General features: G+C 39.6%; 1 protein-coding gene across 1 annotated transcript; it reads left to right on the forward strand.

Annotated features, from left to right (window-relative positions):
* Positions 1-23,228: 23,228 nt before the first annotated feature.
* Positions 23,229-25,979, forward strand: LOC104233892 (cytochrome P450 76A1-like). Its single transcript, XM_009787355.2, has 4 exons — positions 23,229-23,544; positions 23,860-24,172; positions 24,256-24,599; positions 25,193-25,979. Exons 1-4 carry the CDS (start codon positions 23,281-23,283, stop codon positions 25,796-25,798), a joined length of 1,527 nt encoding a protein of 508 aa, XP_009785657.1. The 5' UTR covers positions 23,229-23,280; the 3' UTR covers positions 25,799-25,979.
* The last annotated feature ends 1,042 nt before the right edge of the window (positions 25,980-27,021 follow it).

A 27,021-nucleotide genomic window follows, 5' to 3' on the forward strand; every position in this document is an offset into this window, starting at 1 on the left:
GCGGTTCTTCTCTTCCTTCGTCTAGTTCTGGCTCTTCTTCTAGAACTAGAGGTTCTCTTTCACATAGATCTTCTTCTAGAGGTAAAGAATCTTTTGAACCTTTTCGTAAACCTCTAGTAGAGGAGATAGTTCTTGCGGAACTATCTTTCTATAATGACAGAGAATCTCTTAGAAATCAAGTATTTTCTTTAGATCGTGCTGATATCTATCCCATTCAAATTACTGAAGTCTTGATTTCTTTAGTTTGCAGAGACTGCCATTGGAGTCATGACTTTCCTATCATTATTCCTAATCGGAATCAAAGAATTACCTCTTACTTAACTGGTTTTTCCTTTGTCTATACGTATCCTTTCAGATTAGGATTCAAACCTGCTATTGATCATATTATTCTCGAGTTTCGTCATTTCTTTGATGTTTGCTTAGGTCAAATTGGCCCAATAATATGGAGGGTTGTTGCCTGTTTGAGGTATTTGACCAACATATCCAGTGTGCCTTTTACTTTCCCACATCTAATTCATCTTTACTCCCCTAGACTCTTTCGCAATGGTGTTTTTACACTAGTATCCAAGAGCAAATGAGTTCTAGTTAGCCTTGAAGATGACAAAGACCGTGGCTGGTATGCCAGGTTTGTTGTTGCCCCACTGTTGGTTTAGTGGGTGATGAAAATGTTCCCTTCCCTGAGAAGTGGAATTTTGCATGTGAGTCTTCTAACTTTCTCATACTTTTTTCTTCAATTTTGTTGATTTTTCTAATTTTAATTTTCTTTTCTAGCAACCATGGGAGTTGTGGAAGATGTTCCCAATTTCCGTGATTGGGTAGGAAGGCTGTTGAGTATTGCACCAATGGATGGTAGATACCATTTCCCAACGTTTTGGTTGGAAAGTAAAAACTCATGGTAAGAGCTTTTATTTTATTTTACATATTGTTTTTTCCCGAACTTATCTCAATCCTTCTTTCTATCAGGATTTACTATTCAAGGAGTTACTGTTGAGGCAGTTGTGTCTTCTTGTATCTCTTTGGAAAAGGCTCAAGAAATAATTTTGGGCTCTTCATCGAAAAGAAAAGCCATTGAGGACCAAGATTCCGAAAAAGAGGAAAGCGGGGGTTCGTTTGTAACAAGGCCACGGGCTCGTAGACGCATTATTTCTGATGATGAAGCAAAATCATCCCCCGCCATTCTATTCCTCTTACCGAATCTATTGAAGCCTTGGTAGTGATCCCTGATGATGCTCCCGCTGCTGCTCATGATTCTGTTGAGCAGTGTTTTGACCGCAGATTTGGTAGTGAAAGTTTAGGTCCCATTTCTGATAAAGCTCTCTTGGCTTCTATTTCTCCTCCCGTGCCTGTGACTCCTACTTTGCCGATTTTGGCTGCTTTCGTTCCTCCCCAGGTTGTTTTTACTACTTCTATTGTTCCTCCTTCGACAATTCCTCCTCCACCTGCTCACCGTGCTGAGGTTGGATCCTCAAGTAGGAGTGGTGCTATGATACAAATGATTATTGAAGTCCCCGCTGAGGGTAACCTTTTAAGGAAAACGGGTCAAGCAGATGTATGGATAAATCCTTTAATTGGTCCTGTTGAGAGAGCCAAGCTAGAGAGCCATAGTTCTTTGACTTTGATGAATGATATTGTGCATGCTTCTTTAAAGGTATTCTTTTTTCTAACTCTTACTTTGTCATTTTTCTACCTTTGGGATTCTCATTTCCTTCCCTTTCCCCCTTTTTAGGCCAATCTCATCGTCAAAGAGATGATGAAAAGGGTTACCCTCTCATAGCAGTTAGTGCGTGATTACCAATTGGAGGCATATAATTGGAAGGAACAGTATAAAAGTCTCCAGATCGACGTGGAGTACTTAGAAGAAAGTAAAAGTATCTTGGAGCAGCAAGTGCGTGCTTTGACTTCAGAATTGGCAGTTGAAAAGGCTTCCTCCAGTCAAGAAGACAAGGAAAAGGCTTGTCTTGAAACTTCTTTTTCCGAGCAGCTTTCCAAGGAAAGTGAAGATATTAGAGAGTTGAAGGATCTCTTGGATGCAAAAGAAGCCTATGCTAGTGAACTTGTGTAGAATTTGACTCAAGCCCAAGAAGACCTCCGGGTTTCTTCTGATAAGGTTTGTTCCTTAGAAAATTTCCACGCCTCTCTTCAAGCTTCTTATGAATCTACCTTGGCTGAAAATGAAAAACTAAAGAACAAAATCGCTGACTGGGAAAGATATTATGAGATCCTTGAAGATAAGTCTGCCATTGAAGTGAGTTGGGCGTTTTTGAATTCTCGCCATGATACCCTTGTTAAAGCTAGCCAAGAGAATTTTAACTTGGAATCAGAGTTATCTAAGATCAATGAAACTATTGAGAAGACTCAGCAGAACCAAGATTTTCCTTCTCCCGTGGTCGAAGCTTCCGCAAATGTTGAAGATGATACGGGTATCCCCACTTCTTCAAGTCAAGTTGAACCCGTTGTTGTTGATGTACCTGCTTCAGTTCCTTCATCTTCTCAGTGACAAGTTTAAGTTGTTTGAATTCCTTTGTATCTTTTCTTTTTCTTTTTGGAAAATTGTGGTTAAAACCCTTGGTCTCATTTGAGGGTTTGTTTTGGAAACTTAAGTCCCCACACCTTTTATGAGGCAATATGTATAAATAATTTTCAGTTTATGACTAAGTTCATACCTAGTCTAAGGTTTTTAATATTAAGAAGTTTTTCGTTACTATTTGAACTTCTGTTTTATTTATTCTTGCCTTTATTTCTAAGGACTTACTAAATAACTTGCATTTTTACTCTTCAAAAAATGCTTCTGTTAACTTCATGAATACTTAAATTAATCATGAATTTTATAAAAGAGGGCCCTTTTATTTTGCGACACTTAATGATGAAGACGTCTCAACTTCATAACAGTGTTAATATACGATAAAAGAAATAGGGATACACATGTTTCTTGAAATAACTTTGAAAAGTTTTTATTTGAACTTTGTCTAGTTTTGAATAACACTTTACATGTATTTTAATTACATCTATAACTTTCTCGTAACTGCTTTTATTATAACAGATTTAAAAAATAAAAATAAACACGAGGTTTTTATTTATAACCCGTTTGAGTACATTGCCTTTACCCTAGCTATGGTAAGGTATTTCTATAGGCTTAGCTTGTGACTTTACTCTGTACTTGACTCATTCATTGAGTGACTTTTCAGGCTTGATCTTTGATTATTTCCCAATCTTCTTTGCCTTCTTTATACACATGACTGTGTATACTATATAGCCCCCCGAGTGTTTGAGCGTTGAATTATGAAGCCTCGAGCACTTGATTGTTCCTCTCATTTGGTACTTTCTCTGAAAAGGAAAAACATACAGGACTCGGAGGTACGATTATAGATGAAGACTGCTTAGTGCGTTTGAATTTCTATCAGAATAATTGTAACCCTAGACCGGAAAGTTTAATTTATTCCACGTGCCTTGTAGGTCGTGACTCATCATTTAGTATGGGCTAGCTTTTTGCCTATCATCTAAAATCGTTAGTAAAATTTAACTATTCAAAAATTAAATTTTAAAATATGAATACCTAACCGTGGGTATTTTTTAGAAATAATATCTCTTCAGGTGAACAATATTCCAATGTGAAGGTAGTATCTTGCCATCCATTGTTTCCAGCTCGTATGCTCCTTTACCTATAATATCATGAATCCTATAGCGTCCTTCCCATGTTGGACTTAATTTTCCTGCATTAGCTGCCTTCATAGATTGAAAAACCTTTTTGAGCATGAAATCCCCAATTTTGAAGAATCTTAGGCGTGCTTTTCGGTTGTAGTATCGTTCTATGACCTGCTTTTGTGCTGCCATTCTTATTAATGCAGCTTCACTTTTTTCTTCAAGCAGATAAAGATTTATGCGCATTTCTTCGTTATTAGACTCTTCTGACGCCTGTGTAAATCTTGTACTTGGCTCTCCTATCTCTACTGGAATTAAAGCTTCAGCTCCGTAAACCAATGAAAATGGTGTTTCTCCTGTACTTGTTTTTGCTATTGTGCGGTATGCCCATAAAGCACCAGGTAACACATCCGGCCAATTACCTTTGGACTCCTCTAAACGTTTCTTTAAATTATTGATAATGATTTTGTTTGTTGACTTAGCTTTCCCATTACCCACTGGATGATAAGGTGTGGATGTAATTCTTTTGATCTGCCAACTTTGAAAGAACTTTGTGATTTGCGTGCCTATAAATTGAGGGCCATTGTCGCATACGATTTCCTTTGGTACACCAAAGGTGTATGATATTCCGCCAAATGAAATCTTTAACTTCTTTTTCACGTACATGTTTGAATGCTCCTGCTTCCACCCATTTAGTAAAATAGTCAGTGAGTACGAGCAAAAATTTTACCGGTCCTTTTGCTTGTGGTAGTGGACCCACGATATCCATCCCCCATTTCATGAACGGCCATGATGCAGTGACCGGATGTAGCACCTCTGTAGGTCTATGCATATTATTACCATACCTTTGGCATTTATCATATTTAGCCACGAAACGTTTCGCTTTTTCTTCCATTTTGGGCCAATAATAACCTGCCCTAATTAGGGTTCTTACTAGTTATCTTCCTCCTGCGTGATTCCCACAATGCCCCTCGTGTATTTCTCTCATCACATATTCTGTTTGAGAAGGTCCGATGCATCTTTCTAAGAGACCACCGAATATTTTTCGATAAAGATTGCCTTGCTTTAGGCAATATCGAACAACCTTTTTTCAAAGTGTGTGAGCTTTCCTCTTGTCTTCAGGAACAATACCATTCTGCAAAAAGGCAACAATCTCGTTCCTCCAATCCCAGGTTAAGTTGTTAAAATTTACCTCATTTTTATCTGGATCGAGCACTGAATGAAACAAATGTATTACAGAAGCATTTTAATTGCTTGCCACATCTGCTGCAGATGCGTGATTAGCTAAGGCATCCCCCTCAACATTTTCATCTCTTGGTATTAGCGTAACCTTCCAGGTTTGGAATTGCCTTATTAGATCCCGTACCATTTCTAAATACTGTTGCATTCGTACTTCCCTGGCGGTATAAGTCCCCAACATTTGGTTAACCACGAGCTGTGAATCGCTCTTGATTACAATCTGATTAATGCCAAGTTCTCGTACTAGTTCTAAACCTGCAATCACTACCTCATACTCTGCCTCATTGTTAGTTTAGAATGACATTTAATGGCTTGACGAATGGTTTCACCCCTAGGTGGTACCAAAACGATCCCTAAGCCTACACCCTTTATGTTAGATGAACCATCAGCAAATAAGGTCCAAATTCCTGGGTTAGCTCCGTTGAGCACCTACAATTCTTTTTCTGCTTCTTATTGCACCCCTTGGCTAAAATCAGCCACGAAATCAGCTAACACTTGAGATTTTATAGTAGTTCTAGGTTGGTATGTGATATCATATTCACTTAATTCTATAGCCCACTTGGCTAACCTATCTGACAACTCATGCTTGTGTAATATATTGCATAATAGATAAGCAGTTACTACAACAATAGGATGACATTGAAAATAAGTCCTTAATTTTCTAGATGCCATGATTAATACAAATGCAAGCTTTTCTAATTAAGGATATCGCGTCTTCGTATCTAATAAAGATTTGCTGACATAATAGATCAAAGATTGTTTACCTTGGTCTTCTCGATCTAAAACAGCACTTACCGCTACTTTTGAAACTGCAATGTAGATGAGCAGTCTTTCCCCAACCTTTGGTTTTGCGAGCAGTGGTAGATTTGATAAGTATGTCTTCAAATTTTTGAGTGTCTGTTGACATTCCTCATTTCATTCTAAATGATCTTACTTTTTAAGAGCTGAAAAGAATTTAAAACACTTCTCTGATGATTTAGAAATGAATCTTCCCAAGGCTGCAATTCTTCCTGTCAACCTCTGCACTTCTTTTTTACTTGTAAGTACGTCAGGGATTTCTTCAATGGCCTTAATCTGTGTGGGATTCACTTCAATACCACGGTTAGAGACAAGAAAACCTAAAAACTTACCTAATGCATTACCGAATGCACACTTCTCAGGATTTAATTTCATATTAAATTTTTGCAAAATCTGAAATGCATCAGACAAGTGTGATATATGATCCCATGAATGTTGAGTTTTGACGAGCATGTCGTCTATATAGACTTCCATAGTTTTCCCCAAATGTTCTTGAAATATTTTAGTCACTAGTCTTTGATATGTTGCACCAGCATTTTTGAGACCAAAAGGCATTACTTTATAACAGTAAGTCCCCATGTCAGTTATGATGGAAGGTTTTTCTTCATCTATTGGATCCATTTGATCTGATTGTATCCTGAATACGCATCTAAAAACTTAATAATTCATGTCCTGCAGTAGCATTAATTAGTTGATCATACGCGGTAGTGGAAAAGAAACTTTAGGATAGGCTTTGTTAAGGTCTGTGTAATCTACACAAACTCATCACTTACCATTCTTCTTCGGTACCACAATAGATTGGCTAACCATTTAGGATACTTTACCTTATGGATAGACCCTATCTTTAGTAATTTTTGAACTTCATCTTGAATCACCTAATTTTTGAAAGTTCCTTGCTTTCTCTTCGTTTGTTTGACAGGAGGATACGATGGGTCTTCATTTAATTTGTGATTCATTACCTCTGGTGGTATTCTTGTCATATTAGAGTGGGACCAAGCAAAACAATCCACGTTAGTTTTAAAAAATTCAATCAACTTACCTTTCATGTCCTCGCTTAGATTGGCCCCTACGTAAACTTTCTTATCAGGCCATTGTGCAAATAACACCACAGCCTCTAGTTCTTCAATTGTTGTCTTGATATTTTTGTTTTCCTCTGGTTCTTGAATGGTATTTGGCCTTGAGTCCACGTTTGTTGCCCTTGTTTAGTTGAGGCCACTGGGTTCTGTGATTGCTATTTTTCTTTGTTTCTCGTACTTGAATCCGCTACAGAGTTGATGTTCCTGGATGTACGTTGGTCCCCACGGATTTGACATATCCCCATGGTGATGGAAATTTAATAACTTGATGCAAGGTTGATGGAACGACATCCATCTCGTGGATCCATGGTCTCCCAAGGATCATATTGTAAGCCATCTTTATATCTACTACCTGGAACTTTATATCTTTGACAACTTCTTCTGCAATGTAGTAAGTATTACCTCTCCTTTCGTCATGACATTGGATTTGTCGAATCCAGATAGAGTATGTGCCTTTGGTATTAATTTATCTTCGGCTTGCATCTCACGTAATACTCAGTACATCGTTATGAGGAGATAATACGCCATCCGCATCTACATCATCAAACGTAATGCTTTCTTCCTCTAAGACATGTTGCACCCGCTTCCCTTGGGTAATTGTGACTTTGGAAATTTTGTTGGCTACTGTGTATGTCACACCATTGATGTCTTCACCTCCACTTATAACGTTGACGGTCCTTTTGGGAGAAGGTAGTTTAGGGGGCTCCTGCCTATTCTTTATGTATGCTTGCTTACCTTTCTCACTGAATAACTCGGTGAGATAACCCTGTGTTAATAAATGATCAACTTCACTTTGTAAAAACCTACAGTCTGTCGTTTTATGCACGTGATCGTTGTGAAATTCGCATCAATGATCAGGATTGCGCTTGTTTGGATTCGATCTCATCTCTTTTGGCCATCATACCTTGTCACCCATGCTTCTCAAAACAACTACGAGCTCGTAAGTGCTCACATTGAAATTATAACCGCCAAACCTCGCCTTTACCGGGTGATATAAGATGGTGATGTCATAATCCTTCAACAACTCTAACCACCTTCTTTGCCTCAAGTTCAACTCCTTTTGCTTGAATAAATACTGAAGACTCTTCTGATCCGTGAACACCTCACGCCACGCCATACAGATAGTGCCTCCAAATCTTCAATGCATGAACAATGGTTGCCAACTCTAAATCATGAACTGGATAGTTCTTCTCGTGGATCTTCAACTGCCTTGAAGCGTAGGCAATGACCTTGTTATCCTGCATCAACACTGTGCCAAACCCAATACGGGAAGCATCACAATAAACGGTATAAGGCCCTGAACCTATGGGAAAAACCAACACCGGTACCGTAGTCAGAGCTGTCTTGAGCTTATGAATGCTCGCCTCACACTCGTCCGACTATCTGAATTGGGCACCCTTCTAGGTCAACCTGGTCATCGGGGTTGCAATAGATAAGAACCCCTCCACGAACTGACGGTAGTAGACTGCCAATCCCAAGAAACCCCGAATATCTGAAGCTGATGCCGGTCTAGGCCAGTTCTTGACTGCCTCAATCTTCTTCGGATCAACCTGAATACCCTCTGCTGATACGACATGACCTAGGAATGCAACTGAACTCAACCAGAACTCACACTTCAAGAACTTAGCATATAACTGACTATCCTTCAGAGTCTGAAGAACCACTCTAAGATGCTGCTCGTGCTCCTCCTGGCTGTGGGAATATATCAAAATATCATCAATGAAGATTATCACGAACGAGTCCAAATAAGGCCTGAACACTCGGTTCATCAAATCCATAAAAGCTACTGGGGCATTTGTAAACCCGAATGACATAATCAAGAACTCATAATGAACGTACCGAGTGCGGAAAGCTATCTTAGGGACATCGGATGCCCTAATCCTCAACTGATGGTAGCCAGATCTCAAGCCAATATTTGAAAATACATTGGCACCCTGAAGCTGATCGAACAAATCATCAATCCTTGGCAGTGGATACTTATTCTTGATGGTGACCTTATTCAACTACCGGTAATCAATGCGCATTCTCATCGAACCATCCTTTTTCTTAACAAACAACACCGGCGCACCCTAAGGCAAAACGTTGGGTCTAATGAAACCCTTCTCAAGCAAGTCTTGCAACTATTCCTTCAACACTTTCAACTCCGGCGGGGCCATGCGATACGGTGAAATAGAAATAGGCTGAGTGCCTGTAGCCAAATCAATGGAAAAGTCAATATCCTTGTCGGGCAGCATACCCGGCAGGTCTGAAGGGTATACCTCGGGAAACTCACAAACAACGGGCACAGAATCAATAGAGGGAACCTCCACACTAGAATCACGAACATAAGCTAAATAGGCCAAGCACCCCTTCTTGACCATATGTCGAGCCTTCACATAAGAAATAACGCTATGGGTAGAATGACCAGGAGTTCCTCTCCACTCTATATGAGGCATACCCGGTAAAGCTAAGGTCATAGTCTTGGCATGATAATCCAAGATAGCATGGTAAGGTGATAACCAGTCCATCCGCAATATAATATCGATGTCGACCATGTCTAGAAGCAACAAATCCACACGAGTCTCAAGACCCCCAATCACAACTATAATAACTACATCTGAAGCCTCACCCTCGGGCCTGGCTGGGAGAGCATAACATCGGGGCTGGGCCCCACTACTCTAAACTACCTCTTTGGGACAGCCTGCAGCTGGCTGGCCTCCACCTCTGGCGGCTTGAGATCTACCTCTAGGACCTCTACCTCCACCTCTAGCACCTCTACCCCCACCTCTAGCTGGATGGGCGGTCTGTGGAACATTTGGTGCCTGAACCATAGCATGAGAACCCTGATGCGGAGAACTACTCGAAGCTCGAGGACAATACCTAGGAATGGGCCTCGTGTCGCCACAAGTAAAACAAGCCCTTGGCTACTAGGGCTGACGACCTTGAAAACTCTAAAGCGATGGTGCACTGAAGGACTGCTGATCAGAATACTACATCGGAGGACCACGGCTACCTGAAGCACCGTGAGAAACCTGAAGAGCTAATTGAAAGGGCCTAGGAGGATGGCCTCTACCATACGAATATCTACCTCCAGACGAGGTACCACTGAATCTACCTGAATGAAGGGGCCTCTTATTTGACCCATGACCCCCTCCTTGCGACAGAACCATCTCAACTCTACGGGCCACATTGGCCGCCTTCTGAAACGTGATCTTACTCCCAGCCTCCTTGGCCATCTGAAGATGAATCGGCTGAATAAGACCGTCGATAAACCTCTTCACCCTCTCTCTCTTTCGGTAGGAAGTATGACAAGAGCATGGCGAGCTAAGTCGATGAACCTGGTCTCATACTGGGTGACCATCATAGAACCTTGATGGAGGCGCTCAAACTAGCTCCGATAGGCTTCTCTCAGAGTCACGGGGAGAAACTTCTCCAGAAAGAATACTATAAACTGCTCCCAAGTCAAAGATGGTGACCCGACTGGCCTAGCTAAGCAATAATCTCTCCACCAAGTCTTGGCGGATCCAGACAAGCGAAATTTAGAAAAATCGACCCCATTGGTCTCAACAATGCCCATGTTCCTGAGAACCTCGTGGCAGTTGTCTAGATAATCCTGGGGATCCTCAGTAGATGCACCGCTGAAAGTAGTAGTAAAGAGCTTGGTGAACCTATCTAGTCTCCACAAAGCATCGGTGGACATAGCCTCTCCATCACTGGTCTGATCTGCCACACCCGGCTGTACTGCTCCAATTGGCTAAATCGCTGGAGTCTGAGTTTGAGGAGCTACATACTCCGAGGTGCGAGTAGAAGGAGTCTGGGACCCTCTTCCAGCCTGAGAAGTGGCTGGTGCTACAGAAAGTAAACCTGCTCAAGTGACACTCTCCATGAGGCCCACCAATGGGACCAGAGCATCCTGAAGAACTGGGGTAGCAATAAACCCTTCTAGGACCTGAGCTGGGCCCACCGGAACTGTTGGGGCCGAAACCTCCTCCTCAAAATCAACTTGAGGTTCCGCCACTGGTGCTGCTGCTCGGGGTTGAACTCTGTCCCTACCTCGGCTTCTAGTATAGCCTCTCCCTCTGCCCCTAGTGGAAGCTGCTGCTGCGGGCTTGGGCTGCTGGGCGGTAGACGAGGAAGCGCGTGTTATCGCCATCTGCGAAAGAATGAAGTAGAAATTCAGTCAGTATTGGGAAAACAGAACCGCACGACAATAAAGAACAAATGTGAAGTTTTCCTAACTCTGTAGCCTCTAAGGGATAAATACAGACGTCTCTATACCGATCACTCAGACTCTACTAAGTTTATCTATGAACTGTGAGACCCATGTAACCTAGAGCTATGATATCAACTTGTCATAACTCGAATTTCTCACCCTCGGGAGTCGTGATGGCACCTACTAATGGGAGCTAGGCAAGCCAAACCTTAATTACCTACTACACTTTCATATTGCTTCTTTTAAAACAAACACAAGGTGATAACATGATAACATCGGAAGTCAACAGTAACAAAACTTAAAACAACGTCTATTACAAATCTTAAACTTTAATTACCCCAAAATCTGGTGTCATAGTATCACAGACTGTCTAAGAGTTACTACATACAAGGTCTGAAGAAATAACAACACACTGTTTCTGAAGTATGAAAAATGAAATAGGAAATAGAGATAGAGGGAGACGTCAGGGCCTACAGACGCATGCAGGTCTACCTTGGGTCTCCGAGTGGACTGAAGAAAGCCCTCCAACTACTGTCCGAAAGCTGCTCCGGGATCTGCACACAGTGCAGAGTGTAGTATCAGTATAACCGACTCCATGTGCTGGTAAGTGCATGGCCTAACCTCGGCGAAGTAGTGACGAGGCTAGGACCAGACTCCAGATACCTGTGCAGTTATATAATATATGACAGAAAAGTAAACAGATAATAAGCAATTAGAGATAGGGAAGGGGAACATGCTTCGGGGGTAGATGACAAAACAAAATAACAAGAAATAACAAGGAAGCTAACAATATAACTTCTAACACAGATAAAGAAAAGTAAAGACAACTTTCACTTTTAGTTTCCATCTTATTGCAGGCGTGGAACCCGATCCCATTTCTCATATCTTGTGGTAGGCGTACCACCCGCTCCCATTTCATCATATCTTGTGGTAGGCGTACCACCCGTTCCCAGTTCATAATATCTTGTAGTAGGTGTACCACTCGCTCCCATTTCATTATCTTGTGGTAGGCGTACCACCCACTCCCATTTCATAATATCTTGTGGTAGGCGTACCACCCGCTCCCATTTCATAATATCTTATGGTAAGCATACTACCCGCTCCAATTTCATAATCTTGTGGTAGACGTACCACCCGCTCCCATTTCAGTAAATCTTGAGGTAAGCGTAACATCCGCTTCCAGTTACAAGTCAACAATAATCACAATAAATCCCGGCAAGGGAACAAATACTATAAAAATAAACATCCCAGCAATGGATCATTAATATCAAACAAACATCCTGGCAAGGGAACAATGGTGATAATAACATATGAAGCGCAGTAAACCACAACAAAGTCATAACAGTTACAATACAAGACTCACGGGCATGCTTGACACCAACGTATAGATACTCGTCACCATGCCTATACGTCGTACTCCACAATTAGCATGTAGCAAATAAGACACAACTCCTAATCCCTCAAGCTAAGGTTAGACAAAACACTTACCTCGAAGCTTTGAACACCACTCAAGCCTCAATTATAGCTTTACCCCTTGATTCCACCACCAATCCGCTCGAATCTAGTCACAAGTTACTTAATTACATCAATAAGTGCTAAATGAATCAACCCCAATGCATGAAAATGAATTTTTCCAAAGTTTTACCCAAAAAAGTAAAAATCACCCCCAAGCCCACGTGGTCGAAACCCGAGGTTCGGACCAAAACCCGATTACCCATTCCCCCACGAATCCAAATATATAATTTGTTATGAAATCGGACCTCAAATTGAGGTCCAAATCCCCAATTTTAGGAAAACCTAGGTTCTACCCAAAACACCCAATTTCCCTCATGAAAATCTTTGATTTGAAGTTGAAATCATATTAAAAGATGTAAAGGAGTGAAGAAAATAAGTTAGAAATCACTTACTAACGTTTTAGAGAAGAAAGATTGTTTGAAAAATCGCCTCTTATGTTTTTGGGGTTTTGAAAAGTGAAAAATAGCTGAAATTCCCATTTATTTATTTCCCTCTTAGACCCTAAGTGCGGACTGCATCAAATGGACTGCGGCCACACAGCCTCCACCATAGACCGCATAAAGGCGACCGCGGCCGCGCTGGCTCCTCCCTGAAGACCTGCAGTTCAGCACCCTGTGCGGACCGCACAAAGACGACTGCGGCCGCACAGCTTCCACCGCGGACCGCACAAAGGCGACCACGACCGCGCTGGCCCCTCCACGGTTTCACGCAAGTTCTCGCGAACTGCACTAAAAGGGTTTAGAGACCTGCAACATCTGACTTTCTAAGTGTAAGGCATCCCGGAACCTACTCGAAACTCACCCGAGTCTTCGAAACTCCAGCCCAAGTATACACATAACCTCACAAACATCCTACAGATATATTCGTGTAATCAAGTTACCAAAATATCATCACGAGCATCGAATTATACCTCGAGATCAATGATATTTCTCAAAACTCTTTTAAACATCAAATTTCTCCATTAAGGTCCGGATCGTGTCAAGCGACGTCCGTTTTTAGCCAAATTTCACAGGAATGACTCAAGTCATATATAAGACCTATATCGGGCGCCAGAACCAAAATACGGGTCTGATACCATTGCTTTCTAATCAGTTTTCATTTCAAATTTCCTTAAACAATTTCTGAAAATAATTTCACTTAAAAATTCATTTCTTGGGCTTGGACCTCGGAATTCGATTCTGGGCATACGCCCAAGTCCCATATTTTTCTACGGACCCTCTAGGACCGTTGAATCATGGATTCGGGTCCGTTTAACCAAAATGTTGACCGAAGTCAAATTTATTCATTTTAATATCAAAACTTAGCATTTTTCACAGATTTTCATATTTAAGCTTTCCGGCTACACGCCCGAACTGTGTACGCAAATCAAGGAGACTCTAATGAGGTTTTCAAGGCCTCGAAGACACAGAACTTAACTGAAAGCAAGTGATGACCATTTGGGTCATCACGGTTTTTAGGCATCGAAACACTGAATTTGTTTTTAAAACAAGTGATGACCTTTTGGGTCATCACATCCTCCACCTCTAAAACAACTGTTCGTCCTCGAACGGACATAAGAAGGAAGTACCTTAGTCGGGAAAAAGATGGGGATAACGGCTCCGCATATCGAACTCGGACTCCCAGGTCGATGCATCAGAAAGCTGACCTCTCCACTGAACACGAATAGAAGGGAAACTCCTCAACATCAACTGACAAACCTGCCTGTCTATAGTAGCTATCGGCTCATCCTCATAAGACAAGTCCTTATCCAACTAGACAGTGCTGAAGTTTAACACGTGGGATGGATCGCCGCGATACTTCTGAAGCATGGACACGTGAAACACTGGATGCACGGCTGATAAACTCGGTGGCAATGGAAGTCTGTAAGCCACCTACACTACTCGATCAAGAATATCAAACGGGCCAATGAACCTAGGGCTAAGCTTGCCCCTCTTTCCAAATCTCATCACACCCTTCATAGGTGACACCCAAAGCAATACCTGCTCACCAACCATGAATGCCAAATCACAAGCCTTACGGTTGGCATAACTCTTTTGCTTGGACTAAGCTGTACGAAGCCTATCCTAAATGATCCTGACCTTGTCCAAGTCATCCTGTACCAGATCCATACCCAATAACCGAGGCTCTCCCAGCTCAAATAATCCAACAAGAGACCGACACTGCCTACCATACAAAGCCTCATAAGGAGCCATCTGGATACTCGACTGGTAGCTGTTGTTATAGGCAAACTCTGCTAAAGCAAGAACTGATCCCACGAGCCTCCAAAGTCAATGACATAACCTCGGAGTATATCCTCCAAAATCTAAATAGTTCGCCGGACTGCCCTTTCATCTGAGAATGAAATACTATGCTCAACTCAACCCGTGTGTCAAACTCTTGCTGGACTGCTCTCCAGAAATATGAGGTAAACTGCGTACCTCGATCCAAAATGATATACACGGGCACACCATGAAGGCGAACAATCTCCCGAATATAGATCTTAGCTAAATTCTCTGAAGAATAGGAGACTGCCACAGGAATGAAATATGCTAATTGGTCAGCATATCAACAATAACCCACACTACATCAAACTTCCTCTGAGTCCGTGGGAGTCCAACAATGAAGTCCATAGTGATACGTTCTCATTTCCACTCAGGAATCTCAATCTTCTGGAACAAACACCGGGCCTTTGATGCTCGTACTTAACCTACTGACAGTTCAAACACCGAGCCACATGTGCAACAACGTCCTTCTTCATTCTTTGCCACCAATAATGTTGCCGCAAATCCTGATTCATCTTAGTGGAGCCCGAATGAATAGAGTACCAAGAACTATGGGCCTCCTCTAAAATTAACTCTAGAAGCCCATCCACATTAGGCACACAAACTCGACCCTGCAATCTCAAAACTCCATCATCACCTATGGTAACCTGCTTGGCACCTCCGCGCTGTACCGTGTCTCTAAGGACACACAAATGAGGATCATCAAACTACCAATCTCGGATATGCTCCAATAATGAAGAACGAGCGACTGTGCAAGCTAATACATGACTGGGCTCAGAAACATCCAACCTCACAAACTGATTGGCCAAAGCCTAAACATCCAAAGCAAGCGGTCTCTCACCGACCGGAATATAAGCAAGACTGCCCATACTGGATGACTTCCTACTCAAAGCATCGGTTACCACATTGGCCTTTCCCAGATGGAATAAGATGGTGATATCATAGTCTTTCAACAACTCCAACCACCTTCTCTGCCTTAAGTTTAGCTCCTTCTGCTTGAACAAGTACTGTAGACTCTTGTGATCCCTGAACACCTCACATGCCACGCCATACAGATAATGCCTCCAAATCTTCAACGCGTGAACAATGGCTGCTAACCCCAAATCATGAACCGAATAGTTCTTCTTATGAATCTTCAACTGCCGCAAAGCATAAGCAATGACCTTACCATCTTACATCAATACCGCACTAAGTCCAATATGAGATGCATCACAATAAACGTTATATGGTCTTGAACCTGTAAGTAAAACCAATACTGGTGCCATAGTCAAAGCTGTCTTGAGTTTTTGAAAGCTCGCCTCACACTTGTTCGACCACCTGAACTGGGCACCCTTCTAGGTCAACCTAGTCATCGGGGCTACAATATATGAAAACCCCTCCACAAACCGACGATAATAGCCTTCCAACCCCAAGAAACTCCGGATCTCTATAGTTGATGCGGGTCTAGGCCAGTCCTTGACTGCCTCTATATTCTTTGGATCTGCCTGAATACCCTCTGCTGAAGCAATATGACCCAAGAAAGAAACTAACTCAACTAGAACTCACACTTTGAAAACTTAGCATACAACTGACTATCTCTCAAAGTTTGAAGAACCACTCTCAGATGCTGTTCGTGCTCCTCCCGACTGTGGGAATAGATCAAAATATCGTCAATGAAGACTATCACGAACGAATCCAAGTAAGGCTTGAACACTTTGTTCATCTAATCCATAAAAGTTGTTGGGTCATTTGTCAACCCGAATGACATCACCAAGAACTCATAATGCCCGTACCGAGTGCGGAAAGCTATCTTAGGGACATCGAATGCCCTAATCCTCAACTGATGGTAGCAAGATCTCAAGTCAATCTTCAAAAATACCTTGGGACCCTGAAACTGATCAAACAAATCATCAATCATCGGCAATGGATACTTATTCTTGATTGTAACCTTGTTCAACTACCGGTAATCTATACACATTCGCATCGATCCATCCTTCTTCTTAGAAAACAACACCGGTGCACCCCAAGGCGAAACACTAGGTCTAATGAAACCTTTTTCAAGTAAGTCTTTCAACTGCTCCTTCAAATTTTTCAACTCAGGTGGGGCCATACGATACAACGAAATAGAAATAGGCTGGGTGCCCGTAGCCAAATCAATTCAGAAGTCAATATCCCTGTTGGGTGGCATACCCGGCAGGTTTGAAGGAAATACCTTAGGAAACTCACGAACGACAGGCACAAAGTCAATAGAAGGAACCTTGGCACTAGAATCACGAGCATATGCCAAATAGGCCAAACATCCTTTCTCGACCATACGCCGAGCCTTCACATAAGATCTAACACTACGGGTAGGATGACCAGGAGTCCCTCTCCACTCTAAATGAGGTAAACCAAGGCTAAGGTCACAGTTTTGGCATGACAGTCCAGGATGCATGGTAAGGTGATAATCAGTCCATCCCTAATATGACATCAAAATCAACCAGGTCCTGAAGTAACAAATCTACACGAGTCTCAACACCCCCAATCACAACTATACATGAATGATGGACACGATCTACCATAAAAGAATTCACCCATCGGTGTAGACACATAACCAGGAGCACTTAAAGAGTCACTAGGCATGACCAGATACAATGCAAAATAAGATGACACATAGGAGTATCTAGATCCTAGATCAAATAAAACTGAAGCATCTCTGCTACAAACCAAAACAGTACTTGTACCTCCACCTCTAGCACCTTTACCTCCACCTCTAATACCTCTACCTCCACCTCTAGTTGGCTGAGCGGGCTGAACGACTCCTTCAATGAGCCTCCCCACTCTCTCTCTCTTTCAGTGGGAAGTATAAGAAGAGCATGACCGGTCAAATCAATAAACCTGGTCTCGTACTAAGAAACATTCATAGAACTCTGCTGGAGACGCTCAAACTGCCTTGGATAGATCTCTCTTTGAGTGACAGGAAGAAACTTCTCCAGAAATAACTGAGAAAACTGATCCCAAGTCAAAGCCGGTGCCCAAACTAGTCTAGCCAAACAATAATCTCTCCAACAAGTATTGGAGGATCCAGACAAGCAAATATTAGCAAAGTCAACCCCATTGGTCTCCACTATCCCCATGTTCCTGAGAACCTCGTGACTGCTGTCTAAATAATCCTGGGGATCCTCAGAAGATGTACCGCAGAAAGTGGTTGTGAAGAGCTTGGTGAAACTTATCCAACCTCCACAAAGCCTTCGAAGACGTAGCTGATCTATCACCAGTATATGCTATTGCTCGGCTGAAGAAGTGGTACGTGATCTCGCCATTAGTGAAAGGACAAAAGTAGAGGTTTCAATTTAGCATTGAGAGAACAAAATCGAATGACAGAGAAGAATAGAAATGCAACTTTTCCTAACTCTGTAGCCTTTGGGGGATAAATACAAACGTCTTCGTACTGATCCCTCGGACTCTACTAAGTTTGTCTGTGAGTTATGAGACCTATGTAACCTAGAGCTCTGATACAACTTGTCACGACCCGGATTTTCCACCCTCGGGAGTCGTGATGGCGCCTAGTAGTGAAAGCTAGGCAAGCTAACTAACCGAACTATTTACCTTGTTTCCATTTTTAAGACAATAACAGTTAAGAGCCAACAATTAGATAACAACAAAATTGAATAAGCGGAAGGCTGCATTGTAAGGTTTTAATAATACTACTAATACCAATCCATAACAAATCTACCCAAGACTGGTATCACAACTTCATAAAATGTCTAGGAGTATTACAAATAAGGGTATGAAGGAAATACATACAACACTGTCTCTGGAAATACATGAATGAAATAGGAATAGTAGATAGGAGGAGACGCCAAGTCTTACGGACGCTTGCAGGACTACCTCGGGTTGCCTAATGAACACGAAACATCAATCTCACTACGGTCCGAAGTATACAACACTGGGAGCTTTACAAAAGAGTGTAGAGTGTAGTATCAGCACAACCGACCCCATATGCTAGTAAGTGCCTGGCCTAACCCAGTCGAAGTAGTGACGAGGCTAGGACAAGGCTACCAACTAAACTTGTGCAGTTAAAGCATATATATAGCAAGTAATAATAAAGGAAACTAGAAGTTAAAGAAGGGAAGGGGACATGCTGTGGGGGAGTACAATCTACTAATAGTAACTCGGGAGAAAAGCATAAAGAATAAGGAAACAGTAACAAATCAATATCCATTTTTATCTTTTATTGTTGCGGCGTGCAACCCAATCCAAATCATAAAATACTATTGCGGCATGCAACCCGATCCATATCATATATCGCTGTTGCGGCATGCAACCCGATCCAATCACGATATTGTTGCGACGTGCAACCCGATCCAAATATAATATTGTTGCGGCGTGCAACCCGATCCAAATATAATATTGTTGCTGCGTGCAACCCGATCCCAATATATAATTCAACACCAATCACAAAGGAGCCCCGACAAGGGAATAATAAGGGAACAATAATATCCCAACAAGGGAATCAATAACATCTTAATAAAATCAAGTAACAACAGAAAATCAGTAAATAAACGTAAAGGACAACATAACTCAATTATCAGCAAGATTCAAGAAAATCAAGGACAAGTGCACGGAATCACCCTTCGTGCTTTAACACTCTCTTACCAAGACAATAATCACAAGAAATAAGGGCAAGGAAATAAATGAAATCACAATAAAATCCCGGCAAGGGAACAATATCAAAAATCCTCTTCTCTTTTCCTTTTCACATGTACTTCACAACTCACTTCACAACTTGAGCCAATGCTCTATAGTGTTCAATTGCCAATTATACTTCCACAATTCATTTTACAACTTGAGCCAACGCTCTTCAATATTCAAATACCAATATTACTTCCCCGAGCCTTGCTCAACAATAGAAATCATCAGAAAAGGCATGAATAATACAAAAGGAGTCACATTAATCATAGTATAAGACTCACGGGCATGCTTGACACCAACGTGTAGATACTCCTCACCATGCCTATACATCGTACTCAACAAATAACACATAGAAAATAGGACGCAACTCCTAATCCCTCAAGCTAAGGTTAGACCAAACACTTACCTCGATGCCACGAACACAACTCAAGCCTCAACTATCGCTTTACCTCTTGATTCCACCGCCAACTCGCTCGTATATAGCCACAAGTTATTTAATTATATTAATAATTGCTAAATGAATCAATTCTAATGCATGAAAATAAGTTTTCTAAAGTTTTTCCCAAAAAGTCAAAAATCGAGGCCCGCTTGGTCCAAACCCGAAATTCGAACCAAAATCCGATTACCCATTCACCCATGAGCCCGGATATATAATTGGTTTTGGAATGCAACCTCAATTTGAGGTCTAAATCACCCAAATTTCAATATTCTTAGGTTTTTCCCAAAGTTCCCAATTCCACCATGAAAACCCTAGATTCTATGATGAAATCTTGTAGAAAGAAGTTAAGGAGTAAAGAAAATGAGTTAGAAATCATATACTAATGTTTTGGAAAAGAAAGGTTGTTTGAAAAATCGCCTCTCATGTTTTTAGAGTTTTGAAAAATGAAAAATAACTAAAAATTCTGTTTAAATATACCCCTCTCAGACCCTCTGTGCGGACCGCACAAAAAGGAGTGTGGTCGCGGAGCTCGCAATGTTGAATGCAGTGCCATACTTTAGTATTTTGGCCATAACTTTCTCTACATATGTCTAAATTGTTATTTCTTTACCTATCTGGCAACTAGACACGAAGAGCTACAATTTTTATTTTTGAATCATCTCAAAATTCCTTGTAGATCAAAAGATACAGGCTTCCGAAGTCAGACTAGTGAATCTGCGGATTCTTTCTCACCTCTACGGTCAGCACAAAATCTTTGCGGACCGCACTGGCGGGTTCAGAGATCTGTAACATCTCTGAACCTACAACAGCTATGTTTTAAGCCTAAAACATCCCGGAACCTACCCGAAACTCACTCAAGCCCTCAGGACTTCAAACCAAATGTACATACTAACTCAAAAACATCATATGGACCTACTCGTGCGATCACATCATCTAAATAACATGTAAAACCATGAATTAAACCTCAAAACTCATCATTTTTATGAAGAACACTTAAAGTTCATAACTCTTCAACCGGAAGTCCAACTCACTCAAATAGACTCCATTCTTCACCAAATTTCATAGTTATCATTCAAATTCTATAACAAGTTTCTACCGGGCTCCGGAACCAAAATACGGGCCCGACACCAATGGTTTCAAACATTAATTCTTTTCTTCATTTCTTAGATATTTCAGCAAAACAATTTCTTTCAAAAATTAATTCCTAAGGCTTGGGACCTCGGAGTTCATTTTCGGGCATATGCCCAAGTCCCATATTTTACTGCGGACCTCCCGGAATCGTCGGAACACAGATCCAGGGTCCATTTGCTCAAAATATTGACCAAAGTCAACCAAAATCAAAATTTTAACTCTAGAAATTTTCTATTTCTCATCTTTTCACATAGAAGGCTTTCCGTATATATGTCCAGACCACGCATGTAAATCAAGGTTAGGTAAAAGGGAGGTTTTTAGGCCTCAAAATACTGAATTTGTTTTTAAAACATCACAAAAAATTACCCTTATATACGTATCCCTAAATAGTCTTTTACTTCTCACATTAAATTATGCTGCAATATTTAATTAAGGGTAGTTTAGTCACACTAACCATTTTTGTCTATAATTTAGTATTTTCTTAATGGGCGTGCCCAAAGCAAATTGATTACTTATTGTGGACCGTACGGAGTATATAAGAGTCTAAATTAATAATATTCAACCTTCATTAATAAACAGTATTCCTCGGTTTACGCAAAAAACAATACCACTATAAGAATCGAAATATCTAGTTTTTAGTAGGGGTGTACAAATCGAATCGGAAAATCGTACCAAACCAAAAAATTAAATCAAACCGATTAAAAAACCCGGCGAGGTTTGGTTTGATTTGGTTTGGTATTGAGAAAAAAAATTTCGAACCAAACCGACATATAAGCATATAATTTTTATATATACTTTTAAGATTTTATATAGAATTTTCTTTGAAAATGTCTACACATATTTGAGATTCTCTTATGGTATATAATATATTAATATAATATGAAATACTCCATATTTATTAATCAAGTTCTACTGAAATGTGTCAATCTCTTTGTTCTTCCATATTCATATGTCAAGTATTAAATTCATATATCTTTTTTGAATTTGAAGAGGTTATTATTATTTAGCTATTATATTAGTTTTTATGTCTAATTACTAAGTTCGGTTAAACTTGAAAGTGTACATCAACGAAAAATTATTGTGAGACGACTAAAAAATAACTATCATGTGTTACTAAGAAAATTCTCCCGTAAGAATATTTTAATAGATAATATGTTTGTAATTTTTTAAATTTTTACTAAATATATATTTACTTATAAAAAATTAATAAAGTAAGATTGAAGTAATATATAAGTAACAAAAAACCCGAAAAACCCGACAAAATCGATCCAATCCAACCCGATATAGTTAGTTTAGTTTGATTTTGATAAAAACCAAACTAACCCGGTCCATATACACCCCTATTTTTTATTTAATGGACGGTGGGGGTGACTTATATTTTAGTGGGTATATTAACTTTTTTGTTCTCATTACCTAACAATGACCAATTATTTAATTTGTTCATACTTCTTAATGAGATGTGTTATAATCCTAAAATATTCCAATTGAATATATGTTCCAGCTTCGCATATCTCCAAGGAGTTTATTAACGTCAATTGCTCTCAACTGCCAGTGGAGTAAAGAGTCTTGAAATATCTGTTATATTTCTAATAAATAAATTAAAAAGATTGTAATAATTAATATGGTTAATTTTATTATTAACTAATGTTAAAATATAAATTCTTAATATGTATGAAAACAACGAAAAAAATTATTGAAGGAAAATATAAATTATTGAGCATCTGTTCTCTGTTGGAAAACAAAGACTGTATATTGTGTTTATTTAATTGAAGAAGTAAACTATAGTACAAATTTGTATAAGAACAGTACAAGTAGATCCCATATAATTATTGTATCGGTGGAATGTACTTTAACGTTTCATTTAAAAATAGACGCAACATCTAAAAATATCAGAAAAGAAATTAAGTAGGATAAAAAATTTGAGACACCAAAAGCCAGTTAGCTAGGTCAAGAAAGTCGACTTTGTACTCTAGAATATTTCAATAAAATAATAGTTACCAAAGAGGATTGTACTCTTTTATTTTTAACGAGAAGTTTCGGGTTCGAACCTTGGGTGTAGAATCGCTTTTATTAGGAAGCATGTTACCGCTACTATGAAACTTCTCGACATAAATCTGAGATTAGTTGGACCCCAATACAAATACCGAACACCGGGTACTAAAAAAAATAAAAAATAATAGTCATCCTGTGACCTATGCAAGTATTTTGGGGATGCAATAATAGCTAAATGTGTCCTCATAAATGATTATTTAAGTGACACCACATTAAGTGTGCACAAAATAACAAAAGCAAAGACTCAATCATCTCATCATCTTCTCCTCCCCAAAATCTAGAGAAATGGAGTTGGAATGGAGCTACATTTTTTGGTCATCCATCATCATTTTACCAGCTTTTATTCTATTAATTACCAAAAATAAATCATCTTTTTCTAACGTAAAGCTACCTCCAGGTCCTCCTGGTTTACCAATTGTTGGTAACATGTTTGATCTTGCTGGATCAGAGCCATACAAGAAAGTTGCCAATTTGAAACAAAAATATGGCCCTATTGTATGGTTAAAGATTGGGTCCTCAATGAACACAATAGTCGTTCAAACAGCACAGGTAGTCAGAGGTGGAATCAGAATTTTTAGTTTACGGGGTTGTGAATTACCATCCATTTTGCTTACAGGGTTCTGAATAGATTATTTATACATATTAAATGATCTTTTAATACAAATACATGATTTGGTTCTGTTGAACTCCAGTGGCGTAGCCACATACATTGGAAGGCTGATCAACAAACGGCCTTCATCGAAAAATTATACTATATGTATATATGTAGAAACTTATATTATGTATATTAAATTTTGAACACTTTTGCGAAATTTCTGATTTCACTGTCGAACCCGTAACTATAATGGTTGCTCCCCCCTGCAGGCAGCTGCTGAATTATTCAAGAACCATGATGTTACCTTTGCAGACAGGAACATAGTTGATGTCAATCTTGCACATAATTTCTATCAAGTGTCAATGGCTTTAGCCCCATATGGCAATTATTGGCGATTGCAAAGGCGGATATGCACTGTGGAAATGTTTGTTAACAAAAGGATAAATGAAACCGTGCAAATTAGGCGAAAATCCATGGATAAAATGCTTCAATGGATCGAAAAACAATCGAATTTGGAAAATGTTGATCGAAGCGGGATTGAAGTAACACGTTATGTGTTCCTCGCATCGTTTAATATGCTAGGTAAGTTGATAAAATGTTATACTTTATTTATATTTGTTTCGTGATTGCAGTTTAATATTTCGTACTGAAAAAAAAAATGCTAGGTAATTTGATGTTGTCTAAGGACTTGGCGGATCCGGAGTCAGAAAAAGGGTCAGAGTTCTTTAAAGCCATGACTGGAATTATGGAGTGGTCTGGTGTTCCAAATATTTCAGACATATTTTCATGTCTTAAGAGGTTTGACATACAAGGTTTAAGAAAGAAAATGGAACGTGACATGGGAAAGGCTAAAGAAATTACTTTTGGATATCTTAAGGAACGAATTGAAGAAAGACAAAAAGGTGGAGAAAAGAGGAAAGATTTGATGGATGTGTTGCTTGATTTTGAGGGCAATGGAAAAGATGAACCAGCCAAATTATCGGAACATGAGATCACAATGACTATAATGGTAAGTTTTTTAAAGCCTTCGAATTACTCATTTTACTCTTATAGGTAAAGTTGGAGCAACAATAAAATTGTTTCCGTTTGACTTATAGGTTAAGGATTTGAGCCGTAAGCATAGTGTAAGTTGTCTACATTATACTTGAGGTGCGGCCTTTCCATACCCTACGTGAACATGGAATATTTTGTGTATCAGACTGCCCTTTTAGATTTTAAAGTGAGATTATAAATACACCCAACATGTTCGATACTTCGGTTTGATTTTTAAGAACTTTGATTTGGTACTTTAGTTTCAATTGGATATACCGATACCAAACAGTAGTTAGCTCGATTCGATTCGATATTTCTTGTTGTGTTCGGTTCGATTCGGTTCTTCGATATGCTGGACTATTTATTATATGTATAGTTGAGCAAATTGCTATATGGTCCATAATTTACTCAATTCACCTCCTAAAAGATTACTCTTCTATGTTTAGTTGGACTTGAATTTGGCCCCTTATGTTTATATATATGTATCAATTTGGACATATGTTTTTCTAATATATTAAGGTTATAAATTCTACTCTTATCCTGAAATTTACTCTACATATGAAATTATAGGAAATGTTTCTAGCCGGAACAGAGACGACTAGCAACAGCGTAGAGTGGGCATTAACTGAGCTTTTGCGCAATCCAGAAGCAATGGTAAAAGTGAAAGCAGAAATTTTAGAAGTAGTAGGCCCAAATAGGAAGTTTGAAGAGTGTGACATAGACAATTTGCCATATATGCAAGCCGTGCTAAAAGAATCGCTACGTTTACATCCTCCCCTACCTTTCTTGATTCCAAGAAGAGCAATTGAAAATACAAAGTTCATGGGGTACGACGTACCAAAAGGCACTCAATTATTGGTAAATGCTTGGTCAATTGGACGAGATCCTGAATGTTGGGACGATCCTTTTGAGTTCAAACCCGAGAGGTTTCTTGGCTCAAACGTAGACGTTAAGGGACAGAATTACGAGTTAATTCCATTTGGTGCAGGTAGAAGGATGTGCGTTGGCCTTTCTTTAGGTCATCGTATGATGCATTTCGCGTTTGGATCATTGCTACATGAATTCAATTGGGAGCTTCCTGGTAATGTTACTCCTAAATCCATGAACATGGACGAGAGTATGGGAATTACAGCAAGAAAAAAGCAACCTTTGAAAGTGATTCCAAAAAGAGCTTGAAATTATAATTTTATTTCTAATGTTCCTTTGGTTGAAAGCTGTTTTGAGCTTAGTACAGTAGATATTGTTATTCCAAAACAAGTTTATAAGTTTCTGAAAAGGCTTCTATCATAAAATAAATAAAGTAGGTAACCGATCTTTTCTTGCAAAATTTATTTAAATTTGGACAGAAGTTAAATAACGACTCGAAATGATTCTCTGTACAAATATTTACGACCCAATTCTAAAGGGCGTAATTGGCACTTAGCGAGCAACTACTCACACCAAACGAACCGTTATTCATCTTATTAACCAGAAAAATCAGCTTATTTTAAGAAGTGTTTTTTTTTTCAAAAATACTTTTGCTGAGAAGCAATTTGTGTTTGGCTAATTAATTTAAAAAGAACTTCTAAGCATTAATTAGTGTTTGACCAAGCTTTTAAAAAGTGTTTCTAAGTGTATTTTTCTCAAAAGTGCTTCTTTAATAAGTGCTTCTGGGGAGAAACTGCTTTTTTCTGCTTCTGTTTCTCTTCAAAAATACTTTTTTTCTTCCTAAAGCTTGGCCAACCACTTCAACTTTAGAAGAAAAAAAGCAGTTTTTTTTTAAAAAAAGTGCTTCTCAACTTGGAGAAGCTTGGCCAAACAGGCTATTAGTCAAGTATTAAACTAAAAAAAAAAAATCGTTTGAGTTTCCCCTATAACAGTAGAATCCCGATAATTCCTCTAATCAGCCAATCAATAATCCAATTGTATATAATACCACAATCATGAAAATAACAGATAGCCACAGTTTCAAAATTAATCGAAATTTAGCCATTTTTTATATTAAAATAAATATGAACAAAAACACTGTTCAAAATTTCGTAAAATATTCCAGGATAATATACTGGAGTTCCAGTATAATATACTGGTCCAACATAATATGCTGGAAATTCATACACATGTGTTCCAATCTCCAGTATATTATGCTGAAACTTTCCGTGTTGCAGCAAAATAGTAGCTATTTTTTAATGACTTTGCAAACGCTGACTATTTTTCAATTAATCAGTCTGAAAACTGACTAGCCCGTACTATTTTCACCATAGTCTATGCATGTTAATCGGGCTGGGCCTGACTGGATTCCGCCCGGCCCAACTTAGTTGAAGGATCTTTTGAACTCGTTAGGTTGTTCATTCGAGAGGCTAATTGTTTGCTTGACGTACCGACACCTAAGATGAGCAAAGGTAGAAGAAAACTGTTTGTAT

This window comes from Nicotiana sylvestris, chromosome 7, assembly GCF_000393655.2.
Source record: "Nicotiana sylvestris chromosome 7, ASM39365v2, whole genome shotgun sequence".
Lineage (NCBI taxonomy): Eukaryota > Viridiplantae > Streptophyta > Magnoliopsida > Solanales > Solanaceae > Nicotiana > Nicotiana sylvestris.